This window comes from Falco peregrinus, chromosome 8 (genome assembly GCF_023634155.1).
Source record: "Falco peregrinus isolate bFalPer1 chromosome 8, bFalPer1.pri, whole genome shotgun sequence".
NCBI lineage: Eukaryota > Metazoa > Chordata > Aves > Falconiformes > Falconidae > Falco > Falco peregrinus.
In genome coordinates, this window is record NC_073728.1 from 7643943 (window position 1) to 7661439 (window position 17497).

Consider the following 17497-nt stretch of genomic DNA (forward strand, 5'->3'; position numbering starts at 1 on the left):
GAGGGTCTTACGTGCTTGCACATATACTTTACAAACCAGACTTTACAGTGAGTAAAGAAAACATACGAAAGATAGTGGGAAAGGGATACAGGCACATATTTTTATCTCCACAGTTACCAGATGTGTTTTAGTTTTAGAACCATACTTCACAAACAACTTCTCCCAAGCGGCCTTCAGCAGAGATGATGTCTTTTAGTGATTATGCAAAATCATAGGGGGAAAAAAATAAAGACAAAATAAACAACCCCCTACCAATCAAAGTTTTACTGGAGGGTTCCTGGCACAGAGAATGAAATGGTGTGAAGTCTCTGCAGCTGTAGAATACTCAGCAGAGGAAAAAAAAGGGAGTTTATTAATAAAACGTAATCAAATTAACGGATTATTTACCAGCCCAGCACAGAAGTCTACTCACTCACCCTTTGGACTCATGAGTGGAGATAAAGGATTTCACTAGTCTGTTAAAAAGTAAACCCACATGAGAATTCTGTACTCGTGTTTATATTCTTTTAAACCAATGCCTGTTAAACTGTCACATTCAAACTGATAACTGAGAAGTGGACCACTGCCATTTCAGTTAATTCAGAAAAGGAACAGTGGTAATTATCCTGTAAATCACCCGATTCTGGACTGCACTTACTGTCCAGGTGCACAGATCCAGAATGACCTGCATCAAATCTGACAGACACAGCAGTGCAGAGGCAAGCAACAGAAGCCGCTATTTCCTCTGCTGAGCAAGGCCAACACTCTTTACAGGCACCCGGCAGCACAACCTATTCCTGTGGCACCAAAACTTAGCTGAGCCATTCACGTAGTATCTCAAGTCCCAGAGCCACTCTCCACAAACAAGAACCGGGTTCTGCTGCAAGCACGTGCATGATAGTCAAACGCGTGGGAAGACAGTCTCCAGAGTCAGGGTACTTCCCGTCTTCGATTCTTCCAAACGGATTAAAACAAACAACTGCCACATAGCTGGGATTTTCAGATTGTCTCCATTAACTACAGCAGCACTTCACCCTCACCAGTGCTCCCTGCACTCAAAAATAAAAAAGGAAAGGAAGGAAATACTGCAACCTCCTTCTATTAAAAGTTGTCCACCCTTCCAAGGACATATGTAATCTATTAATTTAGGGAAGGAGACAGGACACTATTTGAAACCAAACATGTTTTTAAATAAAGATCTAAAATTTCATCCTACATCCTCATCATTTTCAGCAGTTAACATTACCAGCGTGTTCTGTCCATGTAAGAAATCCTCATGAACCCGATGAGAAACCTACAGCTCCCACCTACATCGGTAAACAGAATTCTATCCAAATAAAAACAAACATCTGAAACAGTGCTGAGAGCTTAAGAAAATATTTTTTCTTGGATAGATTTCACAAAAAGGTATCTCCCCTGTTTCAGCTAGTAGGACTTTATATATGGAGATATAAAAACAAAGAATTTTTTTTGTGTGTGTATATATATATATAGCTGATGTAAAAGATTCAACAAGCAAGCCTGATAGCCAGTATTTCCATTTATAAAGGAACAACTTTACTAGACCTAACAAGATGAACCTTTCTGATAAACACGCAGACAGTATCATCCACTGTAGCTGGCAGAAGAGGTGTATTTGGAGAAGTCCCAACAAATAAGGAATCCTCATGCTTTAAATTCCCCTTGCATCCCTCTCCAGTTGATTGCTATGACTATACATCCCTTGAACAAACTAGAACCCAGTGAGGTCCATGTGTGTGCTCTGCAGGCCAGATCTGGCTCGTGGGATGCTTTCAGCCTGCCTCACACAACTTTCCGTGTGGAAGGAGGGGTTTAGCCATCCAAGCAGAATGTGTTACCCCAACAATGGAGACATAAAAAGCACAGAAGAAATGGTGGGCACTTCAGGACCCACCTGCTATGTCCAGGTGGGAGCAGTAAGCTGAAATTAGAAATGGTCACTGCGCTTGTGCGTACATGACGCTGCGCAGCATAAGAAGGGGTGTCCAGACCAGGACCCAGCCCCAGCCACCAGAGGCTGGACCAAGTTTTAGTCTTGCTTAATTTCAGTCTACACACCTCGCGACCGGCAACAGCACAGCCAGCCTGCAAAGAGCACCTGTCAGTTCTCCCCAGCCCACATCACAAAGAGTGTGGACTACAGCACTGGGACTATTTCACAGCGGGTACAAACTTTTTCTTTTTTCTGAAAGCATCCTGCCCATTCCATGTCTGTGCATCTACTGCCAAATCATCACACCAGGTGAGTATCTTTCCCTAGTGTTACATAAAGCAGATCACCCTCACATAGAAATGCACACAGCTATTCACAGCATTGACTCCAGCTGCTGCTCTCAAACTCTAGCTCTCCATGGGTACCTTCCATCTCTGCATAAAGATTACCCTTCTGATTTTCCACAACTCCAACAGAAATCACAGCAAGAAGCATCCTGGGAGTGCCCAGCCTTTCTCCTGACCAGTGTTCAGAAAAAAGGAACGCAAGCTAGAAACATTTTCCACCACAGTACAGCATTTTGATCTCTGCCTGAACTCTTGAAAACCATGATCTCATGGACCGTGAAAGAAATTCTCAGAGAGGTACTCAAGATTGCTGCAACTCGAGAGCTATCACATTATGTGGATACAAACCAAGACCTGCTCAGGAGTTGCTAGGAAATCTGCTTTTTCAACCCACAAATAAAATGCATGGTGCTGTCCCAATAACACATCTTCATCACAGAACTACAGACAAGCTTCAACAGGCACAGTACCAAAAAAAACAACGATCCATTGTATAAATAGCTTAGATTTTAGTCACAGAAATATAAACATATATATCACACTGATAATTAGCTGCAAGAAACGCATAAAACATCCACGCAATTGGCTGTACGGATGCCAAACCAGGCCCATAGACCTCATACTTTCAGTTGCTATGTTAAACAATCACCAAAGGATGTAGCTGTCTAACTAGCAACATACAAACACTAGGTTATTCGCCATGAATAAGTGCCATGAAAAGTTTCCAACCAAGTCAGTAGTTGGAGAACTCTGCATCAGCTCAGCAGAGACGAACAAGAGAGGAAAGGCAGAGACTAAAGTCAACCTTTGTACTTAAGGAAAGCATTTGTCAGTAATAACCTTCTCTAATTAGCTATTTGTATAACGTAATAAACCTATTGTGGAATGCATATAATAGACAAATGCCTCAGTAAGTCCTGGGATATTAAGCATGAATATTTATGCTATATATGGGTACAATATATATATACACACACATACATAAAGCAATAAATCTAAACCCATACATTCTATTTATAGACCACAAGACTCTTTCAAACAGTGTATGTGGATTTCTAGTGTTTGTGATTTATTAACAATGCCAAACTACTGCCTAATTACTATTATCAATGCCAAACTACTTCAAGGCAACCTTGCTACATAATGATTCTTTTCATCCACACTACTATAATATTTTGGAAGCCTACATCTGATCATAGATTAACACTTGTTGTTTTGAAATCTGTACAAAAACAGTTGTTTACTCGCAACAGCTTGTTTGTGTCACATCCACAAATGCAGTCTACAGGGGTTCACCCTGTGCGTTGCACAATATAGCCAATAGGCAATACTTCTGACAATTTCTGCACAAGACTAAAGACAGGTCCTTGACATTAAATGCAGAAAAGACCAAAAGTACCTTCGGGCAAGTTTCAAAGAATACTAATATTAAAGCTAAATAAATAAGGAAGTTTCATACCCACCTTAACATTATCCGATTTCAATTCAAAATCTGTGTAAAGTCCTTTCATAAAACCCGTCACTCTAATTACCTTCAAAATAGAAGAAAAACAGTAAGTACACTTGAAGGCCTCTGTTCAATAAAGCCTGTGTAGCAATAGGAAATATATTGGCCTTATTTGCTTGCAGAGATGATACCTTGTGAGAACTGTTTCTAGAGCAGATTCAGAGGCCTCTGAACATGCTCTGTGACAAGACTTAATCCTTGCTTACCGCTCAAGCCTCCCTTCTTACTTAATTCCATCTTTAACCTTGATGGTTGGTGAATCCAGGAGACTCACAATGTAAAGACCTGCATTTGCACTTTAACCACAGCTCTGCATTATTCCTTTATTGACTTCTTTATATGCGACTATATATAAAGCAGCAACTCGGTAAACGTTAAAATTAAGACTGGTGGGTGTTGTGTTTTTTTTAACGGGAGATAGGAAAATAACCTACCAGCAGGTTTCACGGAGGATCAAAGGCAGAGTCAGGCCCTCAGGTCATACCCACAACCAGCCGCCCCAAACCCGACGAGATTTACTTGCTACTCAGCGTCCCCCCCAGCAGCAGTGTCCTGGTGTGCACCAGCCCCGCCAGGCCGCGGGACGGTGACGGGGACACCCCCCCCACCCCCGAGTCAAGGGGCCTCAGGGCCCCCCGCAGCCCCCCGCCCGGGGGACCCCCTCTCCCCCCTGCCGCGGCAGGCACACCCCCGCCCGCCAGGGGGCGGCCGAGCCCGCAGGCAGGCCCTGTTGCCTAGCAACAGCGGAGCGGGCCCGCAGGCCGGTTCCCGGCCCACCTCGGTGATCACGTCGTGCAGGTAGCGGAAGGGCGGCTTACTCAGCAGCCGGTCCGTCAGCGGCGGCTTGCGGATCACTCGGCCCAGGGACTCCTGCGTCCGCCGCACCACGGCCTCGTTCATAGCGGCGGCGGGACCGCGCCGGAGGCGGCTCCGGGCATTCCCGGCCTGCCCCGCGGCGCGCCGCGCCTCACTGCGCAAGCGCAGCGGCCGAGGGGGGGGGGTTGCTAGGCACAGCGCGGCCCTAGCAACCGGCCTGGGTAGGCCCGGGCCCGAGGGAGGTGGCCCCGGACGGCTAGTCACGCCCCAGCGCCTTTATGTGAATAATCAGCAGATAAACAGTGCTCAAACTCCATCGTACTTTTTGGTGTTTGTTGTTTTGGGTTTTTTTATTATTGAAATAAAGAAGTAGAAAGTAAGAGTGATGGATGGGGAAGAATGAGGTAGCATCGAGATTGCCTGATCCCACATCACACTCCCCAGCAAAGCCAGGCCAAGGCCACTACAGAAGAGCACAGGACCCCTAGCACTGTCCTCAGCCCCTGCAGGCCCATTGCCACCAGGCAACCCACTTCGTCCTTGCCCTGTCACAGCCTGCATCAACAAGTGAAAACCTGGCTGTGCCCAGCCTCCAGGTTGCTGCCCATCTCCCTGACCAGGCTTGGGAACCTGAGAAAGAAAATGCTGCTTTTCTGCTCAGCCAGTCGCTACCATTAGTGTTTGAAAGCTGAACTTCAACAGGGCCGCAAGGGGGCCGTGCTGCTGTGCTTCAGCTTACTTGCCTTGCTGAACAACCTTAGAAGAATGAATCAAATTTGGGAAGAGAAAGATAAGTTACAAAGCAAATTTATCTGGCGTTAGTTCAGACAAAAATATAGGTTATTTTTTCAGCAAAGGAAGCAGACAGCTTCCACGTTGACCAGGTAATTACATCTGGGCTCCTGAGAGCAGGTGGTTACAAGGAAGTGATTTTTGTCTTCCCCAAACACAACACACTGGTGGGTTGTTGACTTTCCCAGACAGGCTGTGACTACAAGATCTGGTGAGCCTGGGAAGAAGAGGAGGTGTTGACAGCTTCTACATCCAAGGGCATCAGAAAGTCTCAGAGGAAGCAAGAAGACTGGGAAGAAGCTGCACTGGGGAAGAGGGTTGTTTGTTTTGGAATTGTGTGGTTTATCTGGATTTCTGCCACCAGCTCTCTACAAAGCATCTGAGATGTCTGAGAAGGACTCTCAGGGGTTTTGTTAAATTTGGCCTTTGGCATGCTCGTTTTGCTGAAGAGGTAGTACCCCAAGGAAGCATGGCTCAATTTAACTGAAGAACCAAAAGCTAGCAACCCACAAAATCGCCACGAATCCCTACAGACCTAGAGGCAGGCACTGGAATCAAAAGAATTACCCTAAGACCATAAACCAGAAAGCTTTAAGTTTAGTCTGGAGACCTAGTCTGTTTGAGGACCTTGGACAAGAATTGTTCAGAAACACTAGGCAAGCCAAGACCAATCCTCCTGAAAACGTCAGTAGGAAATTCAGCTGACCACACAACATCAGTAAGAGACAAAGCAGTGTACCCTGTGGCTCAACATCTCCAACATGCACCAAAAGCCATCCTAACACCAAAAGGGTCGCAGAGAAGCTGGCTGTTTTGAGCACTTCATCACAAGCAGGGATAGACATCCATGCATATTGCCTTTTCCTCCAAGCTTTGCCTCCTCCTGGAGGAAGGGACTCTGACCTTTCCAGCCACTGGTCTGACTTCATACAGCAAAACTACTTTGCAGAAATAGGCTGGAAAGCAGCAGGACAGCACCACGGTACGTATTGCTGGTCATATATTCAAGGCCCAGCAGCAGGAATGTAAAGCTCCCTACCTCCGATTCTTTTTACATACCACAAACAGCAGGATACTGTCTCCAGCTTCAAATAACCTTATGAACTCAGTAGCTTAAGTGCACACATGTATATATGCAGTTTCCAGCCTCTCTCAGCTGAGCTACCAAATGCTGCTGTAAAATATAGATGCAGCTTGACAACAGAAAGCACCTTCTGTCTCAGTCAAAAACACAGTTCAAACTGAGGATATTGGTGTCAGGAACAGTAATATGTAGTAATAGTAATATGGAAGGATATACTGACTGCATTATCTTAGAACAAGATTTTTGTTGCTATGATAAGTATTAGCAGGTTTTCATGCTTCACTGGCTTTCTCAGTTTTAAGACTTTAAAAAAAAAAGAACAGCAAACCAAACAGTTTGTAATTGTGCAGGATTGTAAACATATTCTGCAAGGACTGGAATCAATTCCTAAGGGTTGGTGTCTCTGCACTCCCCTCTTCTGGCTGCCCACTTCAATAACACTTAAGAGGACTATTTTTCTGAGGTCTCAAACCCCAGATCATAGCAAGTTGGGATCAGCTAGATGCAAAAGCTAATGGTAACAAAACAAATCCATCCCACAGACCAGCAGCCTAACAATCGAATTGAGTTCACAGTCCTCTTTTCTAGTCTTTCCACCTCAGCAGCACACAAATTTTTGTCTGACACTCAAAGCTTCGAACCTCACAGGATGCCTGCAAAATGCAGCAAAGTGCATCTGTGCCATCCACCAGCTCCATCAGACAAACTAGTCTATTCTCATGGCACTCTGTCCCTGGAGCGCTGATTAAAATGTGGCATTATATGCACTTTTGCTATCAACAGGAGTTGACAAAAATAGTCAAAGGAGAAAAAAATAAATCATTTTCCCAAGTCAGTGGCTTTGTATTTTCTAGAAGCTAATTGCTGTTGCCAAAGCAAAATCGCTACTCAAAACTACACATTAAAATCAAAAGAAAAATAAAATACTTTTAAAGACCTTTTAGAAGTCTAGCTGTCCAGAATAGCTTTGATTTCTGACCTTCAGCTGCATAGAGGTAGGAATCTTCCCTGTCATTCTTAGTATCTTCAGCGCTCTCTCCGCAGTGATTGAAAACAGGAGACACATGGAGGTGCTCCTGCACACAGAGCTCTGAGCCAGACGCAGCACTGGTCCCCACGTGTAGGCTGGGACAACAGCTCTGGGAGTGCTGAGAGACATGGCACACTGGTACGATCCTTGCACCCTCCGTCACAGGCCTCTGCAGAGGAGCCATGGTCACAAGAACTCAGTGCACCTCGTGGTACAATAGATACCTAGAATCAGGCAGCACTTACTGATTTTTAAGTAACAGTTTATCTTAATGGCTTTATGATTAAGAGAAGAATTTTCTTTGCTAGTGTTTACAAACTTTTCTTTACCCCAATCAGTGTCATTCTGAAAGGATGCTTAAATTACAAATACATTTAAGTTTCTCTTGCATGTGCCTAGCTACCTGGTACTTATTGCAAGTTTTCCACAGCACAATTTCTTTTTTTTCTTTCTTCCTCCCCTCTTTTTTTAAGCCATAAGTCTTTTAGAGTCATAATTGTTTAGGTTGGAAAAGGTCCTCAAGATCATGAAGTCCAACCATTAACCCAGGACTGCCACATCCATCACTAAATCATGTCCCTAAGCATTGCACCTACACATCTTTTAAATGCCTTCAGGAATGGTGACTCCTTGACAAACCTTTAGGTGAAGAAATGTTGCCTAATATCCAATCCAAACCCCTCTTGGTGTAACTTGAGGCCGTCTTGTCCTGTCAGCTTGTTGACCAACTTCCACCTCACTGCAACCTCCTTTCAGGTAGTTGCATGGAGTAAGAAGGTCTCCCTTGAGACAGAGGAAAGGGTTTGAAAGCCTTTTAGTATAGTAAGAAAAGCAAAGCATGCAATGATAGTCTTTTAAGATAGGGTTTGTATTGTTAGTGCTTTGTGGATTGCCACACTCGCTGCTGTGAATGTTTCATTATTATTTGTTAATTTCGTTATTATTTGTTGAATTTTTTTTTCCCCCGTATAATTCAAACAATAAAAATTAAGGATTGGCCCATTTCCTTTCTTTGTTCTCCACATTACTTATGTGTACACGTAATAAAGGAATTTATACTCTGCAGGACTGAGCAAATCCCTCTTATCACAACCTGCCAGTTAACCAAGTCATGCAGCCTCCAGCCATGCACAGAGTATGATAGGAAAATCAAGAGTTCATAAATTGCTACAAGTAAATTCTGATTGGAGAACCTTGAACAGACCTATACATCACCGCAAAGGAAGATATGCTCCATCTGTACATTATAGCTATGGATGGATTCTTTCTGCAGTCAGAAGTTTACTAGCCAAGTTAGACATATACGAAGGAACCCAAACAGGTGTCAGCTTAACAGAAACTATGGTGGCTGTACCTCCTCACAATGCAAAAAAAACCCCACACCCAAACAAACCCACCCCGCTATCACAGCCCGTACCTGTCAACGGCAACCGATGGGAACAAAACAGACCATGCTAGCTAACATACCTGTCTTTACAGGCAAGAGGGCTGGTGGCTGGGAGGAGGGTTAAACTTCTTTAGGCATTAAGACCACAGGTATCATTCCCAGATGTCACCCGGGAGCTGTTCCACAAGCACAGGCTGCTGGCAGGGGCTTACAGCCCAAACATGGCTCTGGCCAGCCACGGCAGCCAGGAGACAGGTACGGCAGCGGAACTACACAGCGCACTCAGATTCTGCACGGAACGCAGAAAACTGCACGTATTCAGAAGTGATCAGTGAAGCTGATGCTCTGAGGAAGAAACCCACGAACTAGTAAAAGGATTGATGCTCTTACTCAGCACGAACACCTAGATGAAGCGGGAGCAGAAGCAGCGGCATGCACAAACCCCATCCAATAAACACAGCTGGTGGGCCTCCACCACCCGGCTGTAATAAAGATCCACAGAAGGAGCTGGATCATGATCCTGTCCTTTGTATTGACCTGCACAAAGCGCTGTGCTGACCAAGGACCAGTCAGAAAACAGAAAACGAACATTCAGTTGTTAGCCTGTCTTGCTCACCCATTCCAGTTCCATCCCCCCAGCGCCATTGCTCGTTATTACCAGGGTTTGTACCTCTGACACCCTTCAGGACGCAACTGCTCTGCTCAGTGGCTGCTGAGGGAAGACCAAAGTGAGCAAGAATGAATTAGCTTTTTAACGGGCCACTTCCCCCTGCTCCACAATCACTTCAGCAAACTGGAATGAGTCATGAGGAAAAGAAAAAGAAAACACACACTCTTCTCATAATAGGATCCCTGGAGTTGAACACGTGCTCTTTTACAAGGACTGCACTGGGAGTGGATACAAACGGTAAGTTCCTTTGCCTTTCTTACTACACGCAGGACCACAGTGCTCTAGATGCTTCATACTAGTTCACTTGCAAAATAGACCACATTCACATATTTATCCACAAACTGGGAGTTGAAATAATGAGAAGTAAATACTAGACCATGCTTTCTAAAAAAGGGGGGGAAAAACACAAGCTAAAAATCACTTTAACTTGCATCAAAATCCCAGTCCTCCAACTGAACGCACGGCCTTGCACAGTACAAACCCAGCTGGGTTGGGTAAACTCACACAGCCATCAGAATGCAGTCTTAGGAACAGATTTTAAAATTAAAGCTTAATGAAGGTTGTGCCCCATCTAACATTAGAAACCAATCCACGCCATTCCCAATCAACATATCAGTGAGACATAACACAGACAAGTCAACTAGACATATAGAAATGACTTTTTATTTTGTGAAGAACACTTGAAAAATAAAGATGAAAGCTTTTCCAGGCTTTGGAATATAACCATCATAAACTATGGAATCACAAAGACTCCATTTTAAAAAGATGTTCCCTATTCCCACCCCCATCTTTAATGAACCCTCTCATTGTGGCATGACCCACAATAGTTTTAAGGAAAAAAATATGAGCATTTGAGCCAATATTAGAAATAATCCAAGATTGGTTCAGTGCAGGCGCTGCTACATTACACTTTAACAAAGGCACATACTAAAACCCCCACGTTAGTACTTGGAATCCATATTTAAATTGCTCCAAAGTTCATGTTTTCAAGAAGAGACTAGAGTTATTAGAAGGTAGGCGGGAAGGCTGAGCTCACTACAGCTGTCCAGCACGGAACAGGAGGAATTAAAGTGCCAGCAAAGTAAGTGCAATGCAAAGAAAGAATCTGCAACACAAACCTTTCTCGTTTACCTTCGCGATCAGCATGTGCGATCACTTCTGTAAACCCTGGCTCACCAGAACATTTGTCAATATGGAAGAAGGCGATGCAAACTATGATAGGGAAAGCAATTGGCTGTCCTCACCTCAGAAAATCTATCCATAAAACTAGGATGGCAAGATTCAAGTAAAGCCTACCTACAACTGAAACAGCGAGATTAGAACATGCCCTTCTTGAACAAATCAGCCTAAGAAAGCACAGATGCACCTGCTGAATTTTAAAGATATGCACTGAAAGAATAATGATATGCTTTTCAAGGTGCTTTTGACTTTTTTTTGCTGATAGCAGAGTGTCAGTTTTTTTGTCTTGATGCTGTCTGAAATACCAGAATATTGTTAACCTATTAAAAGTAAATAAGAGATCTCACATCAGCCAGAACTTTTAGGAGTCTGCTGTACCAGCATCTTCTACTACAAAATCTTCTACACATAAACAGGTAAACATTCATGGCAGTCCCCAAAGGGGACTTGTATTTTGTCCTCTCATTATCTCAGCCTGAAGTTGTCCTTAATTAAATCTAAGTTCAGAAGTAACTTTTGAACAATTGCTTTGCTCATTTCAGAACAGGTTTTGGACATTTCTGCAGCTCAACAAGGCTCTGCAGTGTGTTGGGAGACCAGACCGCCCTCGATACAGCAATCTATTTGCACAGGTTCCCAGCCGTAAAAGGCACACACGTTAGATGGCACCAGCACGTAAACTGCTGTACAGAAACTCTTGTGTGTTACCGTCTGTTCTTCCATTTTCACCTTAGCATTCAAAACATGCTTAGACTTTGTTTATAAACAATTAACTCCATTAAGAGTTTGGGTTAATTTGTCAATACTGGCTGTGGTCACAGGAAATTCTGAACCTGATGTTAAATTAAGCTAAGGTTATGAATAGTTACATACAGTGGGGGAAACAGTTTAAATACTGTAAGCCTTATAAAAAATTTGATAAAGATGCTGAAATGTCAACTTCTGGTAAACCCTGATTCCCAGCCTCAGGGGTAAGAAAAGTATGGTCTCTCATAAGCTAGTTATACACATTCTTAACCTTGAGATCCAATCTCACAGGCATTCAGTAAGCATTTTACTTAATAATTAAGAACCTTTGATACCGAGTTCAGCTGGTAGTCAGCTGCATACATCCCATTCTGTTATGCAGGCTATAAATCAGCTTTGTGACACCAAGAGAAACATTTTCTCAAATGTAACAAAGAATATTAGAACAGTTGAAAAGATAAGAAATGAGGGAAAGTCCTCTGAATAAGAGTACTGAAAATAAACACAAGCCTTTTTCCTGAGTATAATAAAACCCGCTTAAGACCAAACATCAGATCTGCCAATTTTTTCATCCATTTTGTTTGTTAACAAAGCTTATGGACAACAAAAAAAAGCCCTAGGAACTTCAAAATGTAAGGTTACCATGCTTTTGTTCCATATGACAAAAAGTCTTCAGGTTTTAAAGCTTGACAGATTCTGAACTTGCTCTTTTTTGAGCCAGTTTTGTACACTTTGTTCAGAGATTTCCACACTTCCCTCATTCCTGAAACCTGACTCCAGCCACTGCAGACTTAGGTCTATATATAAAGAGACAAAAGCAAATTCTAGCATCTGTAACTTCAAAGATCAGAGATGGAAATAAATTCTAGAAAGAGATGATTATGACTGCATTAAAAACCCCAGCAAACTCAGTAGTGATGTTGCAAGACATCAGCATCTAACCAAAAAAGGTTTTAGGGTGATTACAAAACAGTCACCACAAGGTTAAACAATATATTAACCTGTTTTCTCACAGATAAAGTGCATTTACCTAGCCTGAGAATAAGTAACACATTGATAAAGGGATGCTAGAGCACTTCCCCAAGAGAGATTTTAAAAAAATCAGAATGAATCTGATTCCTATGCCCAGTTTTTCCTCTGTGATTCTTGGAGACACTTCAGGAAAGACCCTCTTGCTGGTCCAGTTGAGGTACTCCATGCCAATTTAGTACATCAGTAGTACGGTCTGGTCAGCAAATCACGTGGTGCTATCTGAAAACACCCACATTGATAGAAAGAGCCACTTCTGGTTTACGATGCTTAATACTCAGCTTCTCCTCAGAGAAAACATGGTCCTGTAAGCGTTCAGCTTGCTGACTATTAAAAAAAGAAAAAAAATAGGAGATACTTAGTATTAGCCTTAGCACCAACAGCAGCACAAGCCTGCACTAGAACTCTATTTCCACATGGCTGTAAGGATGACATTGCAAGCTCACACTTAGGACCTCTGCGGTGCCAGTGCAGCCACAGAGTTCATTGTTCATCTCTGGAGGCAGGGACAAGTGTTGCAGTACGTTGCAAGAGACAAAAATGGCAGGCTCACTGCAGGACCACAGCACTTAAAGCCAGGAGTTTAAATTACCTGAGCACTTCTTTCAGAACTACTGGAACTGTCTGCTCTAAGTAGTAAAGAACAGCTGCAAAGAACAGTTTGCACATTTCTACAGAAAAAAAGATGTATATACTCAATACCTTTTCTTTTTTTCTAATGCAAGCTGCCTTTGTTTCTCTTTTCCAATGTCATCTCTCACTGTGCTGAAGTCCTTAGTGTCATCAAGAAGAAGATTCTGTTGTGAGAAATGATTTGGTAGGTGAAAGTTATAAGGTCAAACTATTTCCCACATGCTGCTCAGTTTGCACAATTAATTTTCAAAGCATTTCCTCTAACTAGTTTTGCAGTCATTAAGTTAGCAAAGTGGAAAAAATTCAAAAAGGAAAAAATATTTATCAACTCCTCTATTTAGCTTTTGCATTTAACAGAATTTGCCTTATTCAGAAACTTCTCTAAAGAGTTTAATGCATCAGGATAAGACATCAGACTTCTCACCTACTGCTTTAAAACCCAGCGAGTATGTTCTTTCAGAGGTCTCCTAAGTAAGCCTTATTGCTAGTACAGAGCTCAATATGCTGCTGCGTAATTCTTTTTTTTTCTTAGTTGAACAGACCTGTAATAATTCTTTGGAAAATATAATGGGTTTAAATTTACAGTAAGATTTTTAAAGGGCATTGTTCTTACATTTTACTCAGTTGGGCAAAAATAGTCAATAAAATAAGGGTAAGAAAAAACATCCGGTTTCTTCTGGAAAGTATTCAAGTGTAGAGCAGAAAACAACTGCTTGCACTGGCCGAGAGCTGCGCAAGAGCCTCTAAGATATTGTCCTCTAGTGCCAGTACTGAGATACAAGGAGTAAAGCATCACGTTGATAAAAGAACAAGAGAAAAAGACAAAAAAGACTGGTAGCGACAATTTTCTTAACAACACTACGTGTTATCTAGATCCACGTATCAGTGCTTTCATAGAGATGCAGCAGGATGCAGGAAAACCAGAAAGAAGTTAAGATTATGCAAACAGGAGAGTGCCTGAACCTAACCCTTGGGCAACAATTAAAGCCAAGTTAGTTTTACCTTCACTCCAATGACATCTCCATCTTTCAGGTGGTAAGGTGCTGACTGTAAACTCTCCTGTTTTTTCTTCCGTTTCTTCTTTGAAATTTGCTGTGTCTGAATAAAATCAAAGCAGAAACTTTGTACATGGCAGATTTCAGAAATCTGCTTAAACATGTTTGTTCAAGACCCACAGCACAAACCAACACATATTTCTCTCAAACAACTGTTGGATTCTGTCATTGCAGACCTTACCCAGCTAGATATTGGCAGCCACTCAAATCTTTCAGGGAAGTATTTGGCTATTTCAATTTTATCTACAGGGAGACAATAGTGAGAAGCCACTCTCTGCCTCAGTGCCCAGGTTGTGCATTCTTTGGAGATATCCCACACCAAATCCATGGAGTCATAGTAGTCCCTCTCCCCTGGTATGGCCATCTGGACTCGAAGCAGCAGTTCATGGGGGCTGTCATCATGAAGAGAAAACAGACCATTCTCATCAGTCATGCTTTCAGAATCCAGAATTCCCACTTTTCACTCCCTCTTGCCCTCCCTTATTTTGCTTCTGGAAAACAAAAAGTAAGTTCCAAAGTCATCTCGCATACTGACACCTGTAATCCTGACAGACAGTATTTAAGTTAAAAGCTGCTCAGTTACAAATGCATTGCTGTAAGAAATAAGTATCTTGAGATCTTACCCCAAATTCTCTTCTTTTTGCAAAGGTTCTATGCAGATTTCTACTCTGGCACCCAGTTTATAGTCACTGAAAACAAAACAAAGATAATATAAATTTCCAGTCATATAGTCTAAATTTTAGTAGACAAACCACTTTTAGTCAAGTAGACCTGTGCTTGGATGGAAAGCCAAAGCAAGAGGCTATCAGAACAAAAATGAAAAACCCTAGGGAAGTACAAAAATGGCATTTCAGGAAGTCTAAAATAAAGCTTGGCAGCATAAGCATGGCATGATCTACTCATGCTCACACCTTGCCCTTCCACAGCTCTGGTTAAAAAAACATGCTCAGAAAAAAAAAAAAAAAAAATCGAAGTCAAGAGAAACAAGCTTTCTGTTGACATCTGACTGAGCCCAATTTATTTCTCTACCAATCCATCCCACAACCTACTACTTGCCTACCAGCGCTACTTCTGCTTTCAGTAAGAAACCTACTTGAGTTGCTGCTTGTTGTTTCGTAACAGCTTGCCTGGGCGCTTACTGTCCACTGTCCATGCTCTGAGAAATGAGGGCAGTGGGACAATCTGCTTCTGGCAGCATGGTAAGGTCAGAACCTGAGAAAAGAAACATTTCTTCAATAATTTTAGCAGCCAGTCTCCTTGGAAAAAAAAGAAAGCCACTTGATTAATTCTCAATGCAATACTGAAGCAGTCAAATGGGGCAAGGTATTTAGATTTATTCCACACCAGCTGTTACTTGTGACTTACAGGTAGTGGCTATGATCAACACATTTGCTTTTCAACCTCAAAGCAAGTTGGACTTTGTTCCCTCCCAACACTTCTCAATTTAACTTCCATTTCTAAAGTACTGAATTTCTTTTTTTAACTAAAATTTGAACTGGGAGGGAATGAGGCTGACAATCATTGCCCCAGTCTCTAGCCAAGCGCTGAGCACGCCCCTTTAAGCCCTTATCAAGGAGACAATATTCTTTCCATGCTAAGACAATTCTCCTTATTCACAAGAAGCAAATGGTCAGTTTTTCATAGCAGTAGTTTGGCAGAGACTGAAACTGAAGTCATAACCAAAAAAGTAAGTGTTGGTATGGATCAGAATCAGATGAGATCCTTCCACATGCGTTCAAGTAGAACAACCAACTGGCTAAACAACAAAGAGCCTTATGATAGGATTATTTTATGTCTTTTTGGAGTTTTGGGGTTGGCTTTTTTGGTTGGGTTTTTGTTTGCTTTTAGGTTGGGGGGGTTGTTTATTTTGGGGTTCTTCTTTTTGTGTATTAAAATCATACTTTTATGATGAAAAAAAAGCTCAAAAAGGCACCTTAGTTTCTGGCCAAAGAAACTAAGCTATACCTTCCCGAATGACAAACATGACCTTCTGTGCATCAAAAGCAATTCTTTACTCGTTTGATTCAACATACCAAAAAAAAAAAAAAGGAAAAAAAAGAAAAAAACAACGCAGAAAACTAATACAGGAACAATGTGGAAATGGAAAGTGGCTTTTTAGGAAGTGCTTGTATGTGTGTGCTTCTCATGAAGAATTTTTACATTGTACATTGTGAAATAAAGATAGGGCTGCAAGCCGAAGTTCCAGATGAAGTGCAACAAGGCTTTTGCAGGTCAGGACACATGACAGGTAGAATGGCAACTGCAGGGGACATACTAAGGAAGTATCTGAGCTACATGCTCCAACTGCCCCTTGGTACTTACCACTGAACATGGCATAAAAGCAAATGCCATATCAGAACATACTGGAGACAAGGGAAAAGGAAATAGAAAATAGGTATTAATAGAGCTCAATTAATCACAGTGTTGCTGTACATTTCCAATACAGGAGAACATCTAACCTGCATCTTCAGATCTTCCAAAGAAGCTTCTCCTGCTATTTCTATACTGCCAGCGTAACAAAGATCCATGTCTGTGTGGATGTATTCTGGTGAATCTTTAGACGGGAGGGAGAGAGGGGAGGAAAAACCAAACAACAGAAGAGTCAACATGACTGTTTATTGTCCTAAGAGATAACAGTCACTTCATGGTGAAATTTCACTTAAAGAAGGTACCTGAACTCCTTTTTTTTTTTTTTGGAAGGAAGTTAAAGAAACATAATCTACAGTTGATAAAATACATTGTTAGCTGCCAAACAGGATCAGTTGAAACTCCTCCTATACTGCAAATTTTAAAACTAAGACCAGTTATTCACACTTGCAAATAGTAATTATTGGTTATGACTGAACTGTAGAGCATGTTGCAAGGCAAGATAAATCTACATTTATCTATGCTGCTGAAACAATCAGGGGAGAAAGTATAACTCAGAAAAATGTGAAGAAAACTTCTAAAAGAAGACAGGTCCTGCTCTGCAACACAACTGAGCAAAAGGAAGAACATTACTTTTCCTGCAGAAAGGAAAATCAGTTGGTTTCCCATTTTTCAACTCACTGTTGTCCCCACTTCAATTTCTTCTTCCTTCTCAACCCTCACTTCATTTTCCTAGCCTAGCTGGTTTTCGATTTGTGTTTGAGGTTTAAAAGAACAAACACAGCTTAAAATACTGTATGCAATGTCTTTTATGCTATGTAAGATTTACTCGCTCATCTCTCCTTTTACAGCTTCTCAAAAAGCAACAGTCTAAAGTGAATTAAATGTAATATTAGGAGCATTTTAAGCCAATCACCTCTA

The 17497-nt window shown here is 42.0% G+C and overlaps 2 protein-coding genes across 12 annotated transcripts in view; both read right to left on the reverse strand.

The window, feature by feature from the left end:
- TRAF3IP1 (TRAF3 interacting protein 1) overlaps positions 1 to 4751 on the reverse strand; it is a 45482-nt gene extending 40731 nt beyond the window's left edge. Inside the window, exons 1-2 of one of the 3 annotated variants that reach the window (XM_055812690.1) lie at positions 4565 to 4751; positions 3744 to 3812 (exon numbers count right to left, since the gene is read on the reverse strand). In XM_055812690.1, the coding sequence (XP_055668665.1) occupies positions 3744 to 3812; positions 4565 to 4687 (192 nt within the window). In that variant the 5' untranslated portion in view covers positions 4688 to 4751. Of the gene's footprint in view, positions 1 to 252; positions 2665 to 3743; positions 3813 to 4564 lie in introns of those variants that run through there. The other 2 variants (XM_055812688.1, XM_055812689.1) reach the window with 2 other exon arrangements.
- A 5462-nt stretch (positions 4752 to 10213) lies between these two features.
- Positions 10214 to 17497, reverse strand: part of USP40 (ubiquitin specific peptidase 40) — a 38002-nt gene continuing 30718 nt past the window's right edge. For 8 of the 9 annotated variants that reach the window (XM_055812148.1, XM_055812149.1, XM_055812147.1 and 5 more), the window contains 7 exons: positions 16669 to 16763; positions 15303 to 15421; positions 14833 to 14898; positions 14391 to 14601; positions 14157 to 14252; positions 13224 to 13318; positions 10214 to 12848 (listed from right to left, as the gene is read on the reverse strand). In XM_055812148.1, the coding sequence (XP_055668123.1) occupies positions 12740 to 12848; positions 13224 to 13318; positions 14157 to 14252; positions 14391 to 14601; positions 14833 to 14898; positions 15303 to 15421; positions 16669 to 16763 (791 nt within the window). In that variant the 3' untranslated portion in view covers positions 10214 to 12739. Of the gene's footprint in view, positions 12849 to 13223; positions 13319 to 14156; positions 14253 to 14390; positions 14602 to 14832; positions 14899 to 15302; positions 15422 to 16531; positions 16573 to 16668; positions 16764 to 17497 lie in introns of those variants that run through there. The other variant, XM_055812153.1, reaches the window with a different exon arrangement.